The 13,660-nt window shown below is 56.5% G+C and overlaps 1 protein-coding gene and 1 long non-coding RNA gene across 6 annotated transcripts; one reads left to right on the top strand and one right to left on the bottom strand.

The window, feature by feature from the left end:
• Window positions 1-916: 916 nt before the first annotated feature.
• SPACA6 (sperm acrosome associated 6) lies at window positions 917-12,907 on the bottom strand. Of its 5 annotated transcripts, none has more exons than XM_043600243.1 (9): window positions 10,883-12,907; window positions 10,325-10,402; window positions 4,185-4,253; window positions 3,492-3,515; window positions 3,068-3,145; window positions 2,839-2,948; window positions 2,243-2,399; window positions 1,953-2,163; window positions 917-1,518 (listed from the first exon to the last, which is right to left on the bottom strand). In XM_043600243.1, coding segments are annotated over exons 1-9 (942 nt in total). In that variant the 5' UTR covers window positions 11,097-12,907; the 3' UTR covers window positions 917-1,517. The 5 variants fall into 5 exon arrangements, with proteins under 5 accessions (XP_043456178.1, XP_043456179.1, XP_043456177.1 ...); XM_043600244.1 differs by lacking the exon at window positions 917-1,518 and adding an exon at window positions 1,520-1,624 and having other exon boundaries at window positions 10,325-10,428; window positions 12,687-12,907; XM_043600242.1 differs by lacking the exon at window positions 917-1,518 and adding an exon at window positions 1,520-1,545.
• On the top strand, window positions 2,235-3,369 carry LOC122494812. The gene is made up of 2 exons (XR_006300279.1): window positions 2,235-2,345; window positions 3,054-3,369. It is a non-coding gene; the product is annotated as an uncharacterized LOC122494812 (long non-coding RNA).
• Window positions 12,908-13,660: the final 753 nt, after the last annotated feature.

The following is a 13,660-nucleotide window of genomic DNA, read 5'->3' on the forward strand; positions in this document are numbered from 1 at the left end:
GTCCTGACTTCTTCATTGCTGTCTTGACAGTCTCTTAAAAATGCCCGGCACATAGGAAGTACTCAGTAAGTATTCTCTAAACGAATGAGTAAAGGGGAATACATCAGTGAATAAGAATGAGTAGATGCCTAAAAGGAACTTATCTTTCACACGCGAAGACACAAACCCAAATAAAAAACACAAGCTGACATTAAGTCCCAATGAGTGCTTATGCACAAGCTAAAACAGGGGGATGTCCGTGGAGGGGGAGCGTAGTCAAGAGAAGATGGCGTTTGGGCTGGGACGTGTGCACTGAGAGAGAGGTAGCTTCGTGCGGTTCACAGTAAAGTCATTTCAAGTATGAAAAACAGCATGTGCAAAGGCCTGAACATGGGACCGAGCTTTGTATGTTCAAGGACCAAAAAATGGCCAATGGGGATAGAGAGTAAAGCGGGGGGACAAGAAAAGACAGTCAGGCAAATACAGTGCCAGGCACACAGAGCTGTCGTGGGGATTAAATAGGTTAATACATGTAAAGGCTTTTCAGAGGAAACCCTAACTGGGTTAACTAGCCATGTAACAAGGTCCTGGAGAGAGTGACAAGAATCATGACAAACACAAGGAATAAGCAAAGGCCAAACGAACTGCAGAGTAGAAAGATCAAGGGGAAGAGTGGGACAAGGCTTGCCCGGTCATCAAGGGCCAGAACCTGGGGGATCTCGGAGGCCTTGACAAGGAATTGGATTCTGTCCCAATGGCAATAGGGAGCCACTGAAGGCTTTTGAGCCGGAGTAACCTGATCTGACACACTTATTTTTTTAACTTTATTTATTTTGAGAGAGAGCATGAACAGGGGAAAGGAGCAGAGAGGGAGAGAGAATCCCAAGCAGGCTCCATGCTGTCAGCACAGGGCCTGATGTAGGGCTCGATCCCATGAACTGTGAGATCATGACCTGAGCCAAAATCCAGCGCTGGACCCTTAACGGACTGAGCCACCCAGGCGCCCCTGGTCTGACATACATTAAAATATTACTCTGGCTGCTATGTGGAAGACGGACTGCAGTGGGGCAAGGCCGAGTTGAGGCAGGGGGATGAGTGGGGATGCTGCTGCAGGGATCCAGGCAAGAGATGATGGTGACTGGGACCACAGAGAGAGGGCAGCTGCACAAGATGTTTAGGAGTTAAAAGGGCTCAGGCATGAAAACCGGAGAGGAGGAGGAATTAAACTTAGGTTTCTGGGGGAGCAGCTGGGTGGACGGGGGCGCCTTTAGCAGGAAAGCCTCAGGGAGGCACGGGCTTTCAAGGAGACATCAAGGACTCTATTTGAGGGTGTCTTCTGCAGGCTGCAATGTCAGAGAGACTGCCAGAAATCCTGGGAAGGGTCTGGGCTTGCACCTAAAGCCCTCAGCACAGGCCCTTGCACTGTGACAACTCTACATACTCCCGTCATTAGGAGCCTATCCGCCTGAACGTATCTGGGGTACGCTGCCTCTCCTGCTACCTGCGACGGTACTGACCACCTTCACAGATGGAAAGAATCTAGAGAGCGGAAAGACATTCTTTATTTTAGGGATGAAAACAGGACAAGGAAGTAAGAAAAAGATACCTTTGTTAGTTGCCCTTGAAGTACCATCGAAAGAATACCCTGGGGAAACAAGGAGGCATTTTGTGTTGGGGGGCAGGGTTGGGGATGAGATACTGGGGTCCTGGAAGCCTGAGTCCCAAAGGTGGATAAGGCCTGAACTCTTGGATCCGAGGGAGGAGGGGGCCGTGGACCTGGACTTATGGGTCTGAGGGAGGAGGGGCTGGAAGCCTAGATTCCTGGGTCTGAGGGAGAAGGGGCTGGAGGTCTGGACTCCCGGGTCTGAGGGAGGAGGTGGATGGTGGCCTGGACTCCTGGGTACGAGGGTGCCGGACACTCAGGTCGGAGGAAGGAGAGCGGATGCTGGCACTCCAGGGTCCCGGGGACTCACCACACCATAAGGGTCGCACTGGCTGATGCTACGGCTGCGAGGGCCGCGAGCAGGCACTGGTTGCCCGGCGTCAGAGCCTCGGGCCTGGCCAGCAGCTCGCCCAGGCTTGGCCTCCATGGTTCCAACGTCTCCGTCTCCTTCGGCGCCCAGCGCAGCACTTTCCGAAAGGAGACCTGGAGCTCGATCTCCCCACGCGGGGGCGCACTGGTCACTGCGGGGGCGAGCACGTCAGTCGGGCGCGCTCCCGGCGCCCCGCGCAGCCCCGCCCCCTCGCGCAGCCCCGCGCGCACCGTTAAGAAAAAAGTAGAGCCGCGCCACTGGGCGCTGGTCGTGCAGGATGGAGCAAGAGAAGGTCCCGCTGTGCGTGGGCTGCACCGGCCGTATCCGCGCCAGGTATCCTTGGGCCCGCGGGATGTCTCGGAAGTAGGACTGGTCCTGCGTCCGGAGCTAAGGGACGCTCGGGCTGAAGCGGTGGGAGGAGCGGAGCCCTGCCCTAACTTGGGTCAGGTTCCCCCTGCAAGCGTCTCGCCAAACCAGAACGTTCGAGTCCCGACCCCGAACTAGACCACGCCTTCTCGAGCCTTGGCCCCACCCCTCATCCCTTATTAGCGGACCTCCTCCCCCCCCCCCCCCCGCCTCCACGCATAACCCTGCCTCCTGGGCGCCGTACTCACTCTCCGGCCCTAAATCCTTCCTTACACGTAAGCCACCCTCCTGAACCTTGACTCCACTTCTAAATCCTGGGACCGTCCCCTTGCACGAAACGTGAATCTAGACCGAGCTCCCTCGAGTCCCACCCCCCTGAGTCCTGACGCCCCCCCCCCCATCCTCTAGAGAAGCATAACCCGCCTCCTAAACCCTTCGCGTTGGCCCCGCTCCGACTCACACCTCCTCCTGCGAACTTCCAGGAATAGGTGATTTCCTCCTTAGGCAGTTGGAAGTTCACAGTGCAGGAGAACTTAGCCTGCTGACCCCGAGTCACCGTCAAGTCCTGAACTGAAGACAAGTCCGCGTCACCACCCGGGCCCGCCCCCGTGCGGCCGCTTCCCTTCCCGGCTCAGCTCTAGTTTCTCCAGTTCTTACCATTTCTTCTCCTTCCAGGCCCCGCCTCTCACCTGGGCAGTCCAGCGGGAAGTTGCAGGCCTTGGAGTAACACCCGTAGCAGAGGAAACGCCGGGCGACATCCTGGAACCCTGTGGGACCGAAGCGTGCACGTGGTCTCCGTCTGCGTTCCCCAGCCAGGGTCCCTTTGGCCAACTTAAGGTCTGTTAAGCCTCCGGGCTCTATCGGCCAGACAGGCCCTGGGCGCCGCCTTCCCCGCGCTCACTGGCTGACTCGCCACACTCTCCGGCCTCTAGAACTCCTATTGGCTTGTTTTTGCTTTCAGGCCCGACTTATATGAGGTTTGTGAGCAATACCTGGTTTTATTACTTTTCTCCAGGGCTCTTATTGGCCTCCTTCGGACCCGACGCCCACCCAGGTTTCGATCCCGACCACCTCCCTGCCCCCTCAATTCTGAGCTTTGAATGAAGTGCTTACCGCAGGGAGGGACGCAGGCCTGGGCTGTGGAGAGAGAGGAGACGTAACTACCTTGGAGGGCCTGGAAGTGCCTATCTGGAGCTCCCATAGGGGATGTTACTGGGCCAGATGCTTTCCTCTTAGGGGGCGGGGCCAGGCCTGCCGCGGCCCACCTAGGGGGCGGAGCCAGGCCTGCCGCAGGCGATCCAGGAGCGAGGCCTGATCTGCCACCGCCCACCTAGGGGGCGGGGCCAGGCCTGCAGCATTCCAGTAACATCAGGCCCAGGCATGCTGTTTCTAAGGGCGCTGGGCGGACCCCAGTGTGTTCCACTGAGGGAGCGAGGCTAGACCCCGGGCGATTGTTTTAGGGACAGGGCCTAACTAGCGGGCTCAGAGTAGAGGTGTTGGCTAGGCTAGAATTCCCCCACTGAGGGGGTCCACTTGGAAAGGAAATGTCAGAGTGCGCCGACAGATCCAGGGAGAGGCCCAGGCCAATCTGGGACGGAACCATCCCAGGAAGGGGTCCTAGCTGGAGAGGAAACCTTCCACCGAAGCGGGGACCACATCCAGAGTGGTCCTGGCAGGGGGAGAGGCTGTGTCAGTAGTGACCCACCGAGGGCAGCGGCTCAGAGGGACTGGGGAGAGGATGGCTGGCTCAGGAATTTTCTAATCGTGTGTGTCGCGCCTAAGGGAAGGAACTGGAGCCTCTTTTACCTCCTTTAAGCTTCATAATGACCTTCCGCATTTTCTCGGCAGCATCAGGGAAAGCAACGTTAAAGGAGCCTGGGGAATGGAGGGGGGGCCTTGTAGAAAAGACCCTTCCCTTCCTCAGCCCCTCCCCGTCCCTACGTGTCTAGTATATACTGCACCCCCTCTTCTCACCTCCTCCCACCCTGTCTACCTGGAAGCCTGACGACTCCCCAGATGTCCTTCCATCTGCCCCAGGACTATCTCTCCAATGGAACCCCTCTGCATCCTGTGTTGATCTTATTGAGGGGGAAGGGGAAGATAAAGATCAAATTCCTCACCAAGTCCTACTACCCCTACATGGTCTGGCTGGTTTCCTCTGGCTCTCTATTCCATTGTGCCCACCTGTCATTTCCCCTAGTGTGAAAACAACCATATTCTCTAGCACCTCAGGGCCTTTGCACATGCTGGCTTCTGTTTCTAACACATCTTTCCCCCTATTCCTACCCATCCTTCATCTCCGACCTCATGTCGTCTCCTGCGAGGTTTTCCCTGACCACAGATCTGATCCAGTTCCCTATTTTTGTCTCCTGAAGTGTTCCATTCATTCCATTTAGAGTTCTCAGTTTAGAATGATATGTATTTATATACTTTATTTTAAAAATTGTAATGTTTATTTTTGAGATAGAGAGCACAAGCAGGGAAGGGGCAGAGAGGGAGACACAGAATCTGAAGCAGGCTCCAGGCTCCGAGCTGTCAGCACAGAGCCCGACGTGGGGCTCGAAATCACAAACTGCGAGACCATGACCTAAGCTGAAATCGGACTTTTAACCGACTGAGCCACCCAGGTGTCCCCTTACATAATTTATATATACAGCAATCATGTAAGTGTGTACACTGTTAAGTTCGTAAACACATTGTTCTTCGTTCTTCAGTGCCGTATCCCCAGGACCCAGGGGAGGGCCCTGAGTCTTAGAAAGTGCTCAGTAAGTATGTGTAGAATGAATTCCAGGATCCAGCTGGAATGGCGACCACAACCGGTGGCCTGTGGCTCCAGTCCATCTCTTGCATGTGTTATATTTGGACTGGAATTTATTTTTAAAAATTAACCAGTTGCCAGCATGTAAAATTTGGGAAAGTCACATAAAACGTTTGGCATTTCTTTTAAAACATTTGGAAGAGGTGCAACACAGAGGCTGTGTTTTTGTGAGGGGGCAAGTAACTACAGCTTAGGGGCGGCTACACAGGGCATGCACCTGACCCTCCTCTGTGGTCTCCAGTCTCTGTTTGTTCCTACCCCCCTTTTACGCTTTCTTTCTCTGTCCTTGTGGGTGTTGGCAGTTTTGACCCTTGCAGGGGCCTCCCAACTGTAAGGTTTTGTGGCTTTTCCCAAAGTGAACGGCTGGATGGTGGATTGGCGATTGGTGGAGATGGCTTTGGAAATTAGAAATGTGGCAGGTGTTATGGACTGAATTGTATGCAGTCTTCCCAAATTCGTATGCGGAAGTCCTAACCCCGAGTACCTCGGACTGTGACTGTACTTGGAGGTACAGCCTTGAAGAGGTCATTAAGTTAAAATTATGTCATCAGGGTGGACCCTGATCCAGCGTGACTGATGGCATTGTAAGAGGAGGAAAGCTAGACACAGACACACAAAGGGAAGAGCGTGTGAAGACACAGCAAAAGAGAAGATGGTCATCTACAAGCCAAAGAGAGAGGCCTCAGAAGGACCCAGCCCTGCTCACCCTGATGCCTTGATCTTGGACTTCTAGCCTCCAGAATTGTGAACAAATACCTTTTGGTTGTTTAAGCAACTCAGTTTACGGCACTTTGTTATAGCAACCCCAGCAAGCTAACACACAGGGATTGCTAGTTGCCTCCAAATATCTCTTTAGTAACATCACACTGCATTTCAGCTGGGAAAGCACCCCCGGTCCCGCCAACCACCCAGCTAAAAGGCTAGATTTCTCAACAGCCCTTGCAGCTTGTAGCTGCAGTCATGTGACCCAGTTGTGGTCATATAACCAAGTTCATAGGACATAGTCTTAAAAGAGACATAGCACATTTTATCAATCCTTCCCCTTTCTCCATTTTGCTGCCTGAAGCTTGGATGGATGGCCGGAGCTCTAGCAGTCATGTAGAACCACGAAGATAAGGGCTCCACTCTGGGATGGTAAAGCAGGCAGCCGGAAGGGGTTTGGGTCCCCAAGAAGATGAAATGGTGCTGCCGTACTGAAGTGCCTACCTCAAGACTTCTTTTACACGGGAGAAATAAACTCGTAGCTTGCTTAAGCCGTTGCACATTCCTCTGTGACTTTTTTTTTTTTTTTAAGTAGGCTTCATGCCCAGCGCAGAGCCCAGCGCAGGGCTTGAACTCACAATCCTGAGCTCGAGACCTCAGCTGAAGTCAAGAGTCAGACGCTTAACCAACCCAGCCACCCAGGGGCCCTGTTCCTCTGTGATTTAAGACATATAAAAATGGAAGATATTGGCAAGTGTGGCTGATGTGGTGATCTTTGGGTATAAATTGGAGAGAGGGGGCACTGAAGACAGGAAGTGGGTTCAGAATGAGGGGTCAAGGACTTAGGTGTCTCTCCTTGGTCACAGGGCAGATGTGTAGTCTGGAGATGGCAGGATGATCAGGAGGATGTGGTCAGAGTGGGGTGCTCAAATGAGAGGCCAGGATGTTGGAGTCGTCATCCAAGGAATATCTTTGGGCCAAACCAAGTGACTCACAGGGAGGATGAGTGTGGGATATACCAAGTGAGCCATGCCCAGGGTATGTGTGCGTGCTGTATCGATCGAGTAAATCATGGGAATAAAACAGGGATAGAGTGAAATGTCCAGAGGCAGAGGGGTGGAGGTTGTCTCAAGTGAGCCACAAGGGGGCGTGGGTAGATGTTGTAAAGTCTCCCCAAAAGAGGTGCATGTAAAAAAAAAAGTGCGTATCCGTAGGAACTTCAACTGTTTCAGACCATCCGGGTTTGAGTCCTGGCTCATCCATCTGTTATGGGTGTTGGGAGTTTTGACCCTTGCAAGGGCCTCCAAACTGTAAGGTGTTGTGGCTTTTCCCAAAGTAACGGCTGGATGGTGGATTGGCGATTGGTGGAGATGGCTTTGGAAATCAGAAATGTCACAGCTGAGACATCCATTTCCAGCCCTCTTCCTTATGTGACCTTGGCCAGGTATTTAGCTTTCCTGATCCCCAGTTTGCAAGACGGGGACAATATCAGTGCCTGCCTCTTAGGGCTGGGGCGAGATTTAATGCCATACAATATAAAGGGCGTCCCCATGCCAAACGATGTGCCGTTTAATGGCCGTATGACAGAATGTCTGTAAGCCTTCGGATGGCACACGGTGAGTGTTACGGACGGGTCAGCTGCTCGTATCGACCACCTCCAGGTTTGAGATGGGGAAACTGAGGCACAGAGAAGTTAGGAAGGTGGCCCGAGGTCACACAGCTAGACTTCAACCCAGGTGGTTGAGCTCCATGACCTGTGGCATACCTCCCTTCTCTACACCATGCCGTCCACTCCCTGGTTTTTATACGCAAACAGGATCACCTGCCACCACGGAGAGCCTCTCGGAGTCAGCGTGTCCATCTCTTGGGTCCTCCGTCCCGGAGACCTGGAGCTGCCCTTCCCATCCCCCTCACCCTGCACACACCCAATCCAGCATCTCCTGGGTCCGTCCAGGACAGAAAGTCCAGCCGGGCCCCAGCTTCCCCGTCTAGAAAATGGGGCCACAAAACCCCACCTCACAGGGCCGGTATGGAGATGTCCTTGAGGAGGATAATTAACATGTGTAACCGCAGACACGGCCCCTCCCATGTATGGGGCACGTTTGGCACGGTCACATCCTTGACCTTCCTAATCTTCCACGCTCATGCCCAACCCTCGTCTTGGCCCACCTGGCCCACTACAGCTGGTCCAAACACCGCTGACCTTCTCAGTGGTTGCCCTGCTTTTGCCCTTGGCCTACATGGCCTCAGTCAGATATCGTCTCTTTCTTTCTCCCTGAAATCCTCCAGTGTGGCTCCCGCCTCGAGAGCAAAAGCTGAAGTCAGTTCAAGGGCCCACAAGAACGGTTCTCAAAGTGTGTTCCTGGAGCATCACCTGGGAACTTACTGGAAATGTGCGCTTCCTGGCCCTGCCTCAGACCTACTGGTCCGAAATGGAGGGTGGGGCCCAGGTGTCTGCATTTTAACCGGCTCCCGGGTGATTCTGACATCCACGGGAGCTTGACAACCACTGGCCTATGAGGTCCTACAGGATGTGGTTCTTCGAAGCCTCTGATTTCATCTCTCGCTTTTTCCCTCCGCTCCAGCCCCTTGTGCTGGCTCTTCCCCCAGATTATCTGCATGGCTCTGTCACCTCATGCACATCTTTGCTCAGCCGCATCTTCTAATTTGCAACTCCCCTGACCAGCCTACGTGACATAATCACCCCACGGGGCGCCTGGGGGGCTCAGTCGGTTGGGTATCCGACTTTGGTTCAGGTCATGATCTCGCGGTTCGTGAGTTCGAGCCCTGTGTCAGGCTCTGTGCTGACAGCTCGGAGCCTGGAGCCTGCTTCAGACTCTGTGTCTCCCCCTCTCTCTGCCCCTCCCCTGGTCGTGTTCTGTCTCTCTTTCCCTCCAAGATAAATAAAAACATTAACATTTTTTTAAATAATCATCTCATGGGGCACCCTGTTCCCTTTCTGTCCTCTGTTCCCCTCCATATCCTGGATTACCAACTGACACACTATAGTATTTCACTGATTACATTTATTGTCTGTGCCTCCCACCGCCCCCAATACAAGCAACCTGAGGGCTAGTGGTTTGGAGTTCTGGTCACAGCTATGTCCTCAGTGTTGTTTCCGGCACATTCAATAGAAACCTGTCGCTTATGTTGCACCAGCTTCTCCCGGCCTCCGGTCTGTCCCCCACACAACCCCAGAGGATCTTGCTACGCCCAGAGCTGAGCCTGCCCTTTCCCCACTCACAGCCCTGCTCCTCGGGACAGTCTCCAGTCTCCCTGACCTTGCAGCTAAACCCTGGACGCATGTGTCTAGCTGCCTCCTGGATGTCTCCTGCGTCCCTCACGGTCACTACATCCTAGCCCAGCTCACCACCTACTCCCACTCCTGCTCTTTTGCCCGGACTCCCCGTCTCCAGGGATGACCCAGCCCCCACCCTCGCATGGGGACCCCGGGTGCTGTCCGTTATCATGCAACTCCCCAAACAGCCCATCAGACCCACCCCCTGTCCCTCTTGCTCTGGACTCTCATCTGCGCCCGTGTCCTCTCCTGAAACGTCACAGCCCTTCCCTGGCTCAGGCCTCCCAGCCTCCACTGTCTCCCCACTCCAGTCTGTCCCACACACAGCTCTAGGGGGAGATCTTTTACGTGCAGAACGGGACTCGTTCCTGCGCTTTTCAGAAACTTCTGTGAGGAGGTGGTCTACGTGGGGAGAAAAGGTGTTTTCTGGAGTCCTGAGCCCCTCCCCCCACCCCAGCTCTGAGTCGCCCAGGCCTCTCTTTGGGGTTTGGGGGTCTGTAGCTGAAGTCTTCTCCACGCTCACCCCCTCCCCAGACACCCCCTGGGTGGACGGGAACCTCCCCATCTTTCAGGGTCGTTGTCAGAAAGCTTGGTGGGCAAGAGCAGAAAACAAAAGGCCTAACTGCAGATGTAGAAATAAACCCTGAGCCCTGGACCCCCAACTGGCCAGTTCATGCTGCAAACAGCGCTCAGGCCTCCCTCCTCCCTCCCACCCTCAAGGTCTGTCTGGTCGGGAGGCTTCTCCCGCTCACCACGCTGCACAGCCGTCAGGGAAGCAAAGCAATTGTCCCACCTTACAGGTGGGTGAGCTGAGACCCTGAGGGAGGCAGCAACACATCCAGAACCTCACAGCCAGGAAGAGGGGGAGCCACACAGCCAGGTGGCTCAGAACTCATGTCTGCCTGCTCCCGACTGGGCTTCAGACTCGAGGTCATTTCTGCACTGTTCTTTGACCTCCCTGCCAGCATCCGGCCGTCCCTTCTTCCCGACAGATAATCAAGCTCCCTCAGCCTATGGCACCGCCTCAGCATCTGCCACATCTGCCCCCCACGCCCCGCCCCGCACACACACATCTACCTCTTGGGGGCTTCCAACCCACATCCGCCAGACCATCCCCACCCCACTCACCCTGGGCGGCAGCTATCTCCTGGAGAGAGTGGGTCATCTGGGTGAAGGCGTCATGCAGATGGCTTCTCTCATTGTAGTCTGGGAGTAAGGGCGGAGGGCAGAGGCTGGGAAGAGCAGTCCCCTCAACACCACGTCCGAAGTGTGGAGATTCTCTGTCTCTCTAAGATACCTTCTGTCTCCGAGTCTCTGTCCACCCCCCCGCCACTGCTATCCTGCCCTCTCTGAGTCTGTCCCCCCATCTCTCTCCTCCCTTGAGTCTGTCCCCCTACACCTCTCTTCTCCTCCTCTCTGAGTCTGTCCCCCATCTCTGTTCCCCCCCGGTCTATCCCCCCATCTCTATCCTCTCCTGAGTCTGTCCTCCATGTCTATACTATCCCCTTCTGAGTCTGTCCCCCCAAATGTCTGTCCTCCCCCGAGTCTGTCCCTCACTCTCCATCCTGCTCTAAGTCTGCCCCCACCATCCCCTCTCTGTGTGAATCCCAGTGGTTCTCAAGGCACTCGGGGCCCTCCCTGCACACACACCCCAGGACCCCGGAGGAGAGTGGCAGGTCTCCTCACTGATTTCAATGTCGGCGAGGTCCGCAAAGGCGCTGCTGAATGCCTCCTGACACTTCTCCAGCTCGGGGCCCTGTATACCAGCAAAGATCTGGCAGATGCGGGTGCGTTCCTTATAGGATGTGAAGCAGATCAGACAGGCCCAGGCGGGGGCCCTGAAGACCGTGAGGGCCACCAGGGCACACGGGACAGCGCTGTCTTGGGCCAGCAGGGCCATAGCGGAGGGTCTAGGCCCGGGGAGAAGCTGGCGACCTTTGTGAGGTCACCATGGTGGGGGGGAGGGGCACATGGTCTAGGGTCAGAGGTCGGATTTCTGTGGCTGGCCAAACGTCAAGCTCTGGGTTTTCCAGGAGAAAGGGTGTGAGCGGTCAGGGGTCAGGTGGGCAATCCCCAGGCTTGTGGTTGGTCCGGACGCCAGGCTCCCAAGAACCTCACCTGTGACCCTGGATGTCCTCACAGGTTAAAGGGTCTCAGGGACCCAGAGGCCGGCAGTGTGGCATGGGGTGGCCTGACAGGCGCTGGTGTGGGGTGGGGGTGTGGGGTCAGAGTGGAGATGGCACAGAGATACTGTGAGATCCCGAGAGACAGGAGCTGAGACATGGAGGGATGCCAGAAAACACAGTAAGAGAGAGATGAAGACAGAGTCTGAGAGGCCGCTGTGCAGACACACAGAAGACTCCAGAGACACAGTGGAGATGGAGAGACAGCCCAGCTCCTCCACCCAGGGTCCCCCCGGCATGGGGCAGCGGTCCGGGGCTGGGGTCCCCGCCGGGCGTCCCGTGCAGGGCGCAGCCTGGGGAAAGCTAGGAGGCCGTATAGTGATCTCCGTGGGTGTCCTCCTCAACTATACAACCTCCTACCTCAGCCCGGGGGGCGCGGCAGGTGGACAGACAGACGGATGGACGGACAGATGGGGGCCAGGAGGACCAGGGAGGGCGGGGAGGGCCGGGAAGACCCCAGCCGCGATGGTGAGCCCCCGACACGGACCCACAGACTCGAGCTTGTGTGCGGCGAAGGCCCCGCAAGGTCGGTTCTACGGGTGGGTGCCAGGACCCAGGAATCCGGGCCCCCGGCCCCCTCCTCCCCCAGGAACCCAGGAATCAGTCCCTTGGCCCCTTCCTCAGCAGGGACCCAGGAGTTCAGGCCCCTAGTCCCTTCCTCCTCAAAGGGCCCTGGAATCCAGCCCCCCCCCCCCCCCCAGCCACCTCCTCCCTCAGACCCGGGAGTCCAGCCAGGCCTGCCTCCCTGGGGAAGGCATGGCCTGGCTTCCCGGATGCAGAGTCAGAGGGAGCCTCACCTGTTTTGGAGTTGGGCCCCTTGGGCAAGCAGCTCCCTACCTACCTGTCAGATTCTGGAATCCAGGACTAGGGCGGAGGCGGGGATATGAAACCTTCGAACATCTCTGGATATTTTTCCCCTCTCTCATTTCTTCTTTTGGCCTCCCATCATTTATAAGGATGACAGCTGTGATCCCTGAGCGCTAACACTACCCCAGGCCTAGTAAGGTGCTGTCGGCTCCCCCCCATTGGGCAGGTGAGAAGGCAGGCGCACTGCCCCACGCACTGCCCCACGAGGGGGAGAGGCTGGGCCAGAGCAAGTGGGAGGGGCCGGGCCTGGTAGGCTCCGGGGCGGGCACCCAGCCTCCCCACCCGAGGGCTAACCTTTAGCCCGTCTGTGCACCTGCAGGCAGCAGGTCGGTCCCTCCGTCCAGTTCTGTCTGTCCCTCGCTCTAGCTCCATCTCTCTGGCTGTCTCCTCCTGCTGTCTGTTCCTGCTGCGCCTGGTGTCCGTGTCAGCTCCCAGCTTACCTGGTCTCTACCTCCTTCTGCGTCTGTTTCTCCCGGCTCCGCATTGCTCATTCCCCGCTCTCGGCCTTCTCTCTCGGCCTCGCTCAGTCTGTTTCTCCCCTCCTTGGTTCCGGCACTCTCCCTTGCAGATGGCCTCTCCCTCTTTTCTCCTTCCTTATTCTTTTTCTTTCCCTTCTGTCTTTCTTCCTCCCTTGTCCTCCTCCCTCCCTCTCTCTTTGTCTCTCATGCTCTCAGTCTCTTTCTTCCTCAATGTCTCTGTCTCTGGCCGTCTCCCTTCTCCTCTCTCTTTCTCTCCATCTCTGTCTCCCTCTGTCTCTTTCCTCCCTTCCTTCCCACCCCCTTCTTTCTCCCTCCCTTCTCCTTCGCCCCCTCTCTGCCTCTCTCCTCGCCTCTCTCTCTCTCTCTCTCTCTCTCTCTGTCTTTCTCCTTCCCTCTCTCCCTCCCCCTCACAGCTCAGAGCCAGGTCTGGAGCTGGGGGTGGGGTGGGGGTGGTTGGAGAAGGGGCCCAGGGCTGGGGTAGCGACCTGCTGAGGAGGGGGAGGAGAGGCGGGAAGGGGGCGGAGGAGGAAAGGAGGAGATGGGGGGCCAGAGTCGGTCCGGCTCTCATCCCCCTTCCCTCCTTCCCAACCTCCCAGACCCTCAGGCGGGGGCGAGAGTCAGGCCAAGGTGGGGAGGAAGGGGAAGGGAGGAGGCTGCCCCCGCCCCCCCACAACCTGGCCCAGAGCCCAGGCCGGGTTCCCAGCATGCCCCGGGGCTGCCTGGGGCCTGAGGAGGGGGTGAGAGGGGAGCTGAGAATCTTAAAGATTTGCAGGACCCGAGCATCTCCCCACTCCCCCCCAAAATTTCTCCTTGGGGAAACTGAGACGCAGAGAAAACCGTCAGGACTTGTTCAAGGTCACCGGACACGGCGCTGATGGAGACACGAACTCCCTGGGCCCATAGGCCCGATTTGGGGAGGGGGTTGGCGCTGGACT

Source organism: Prionailurus bengalensis, chromosome E2 (genome assembly GCF_016509475.1).
Source record: "Prionailurus bengalensis isolate Pbe53 chromosome E2, Fcat_Pben_1.1_paternal_pri, whole genome shotgun sequence".
Lineage (NCBI taxonomy): Eukaryota > Metazoa > Chordata > Mammalia > Carnivora > Felidae > Prionailurus > Prionailurus bengalensis.

Coding starts and splice junctions, on each gene's coding strand:
- SPACA6 (XM_043600240.1), bottom strand. CDS start 11,096: ATGGCCCTGCTGGCCCAAGACAGCGCTGTCCCGTGTGCCCTGGTGGCC. Junction 10,403..10,882: donor CCTCGCCGACATTGAAATCA/GTGAGGAGACCT, acceptor CCTTACTCCCAG/ACTACAATGAGAGAAGCCAT. Junction 2,164..2,242: donor GCTCTACTTTTTTCTTAACG/GTGCGCGCGGGG, acceptor TCGCCCCCGCAG/TGACCAGTGCGCCCCCGCGT.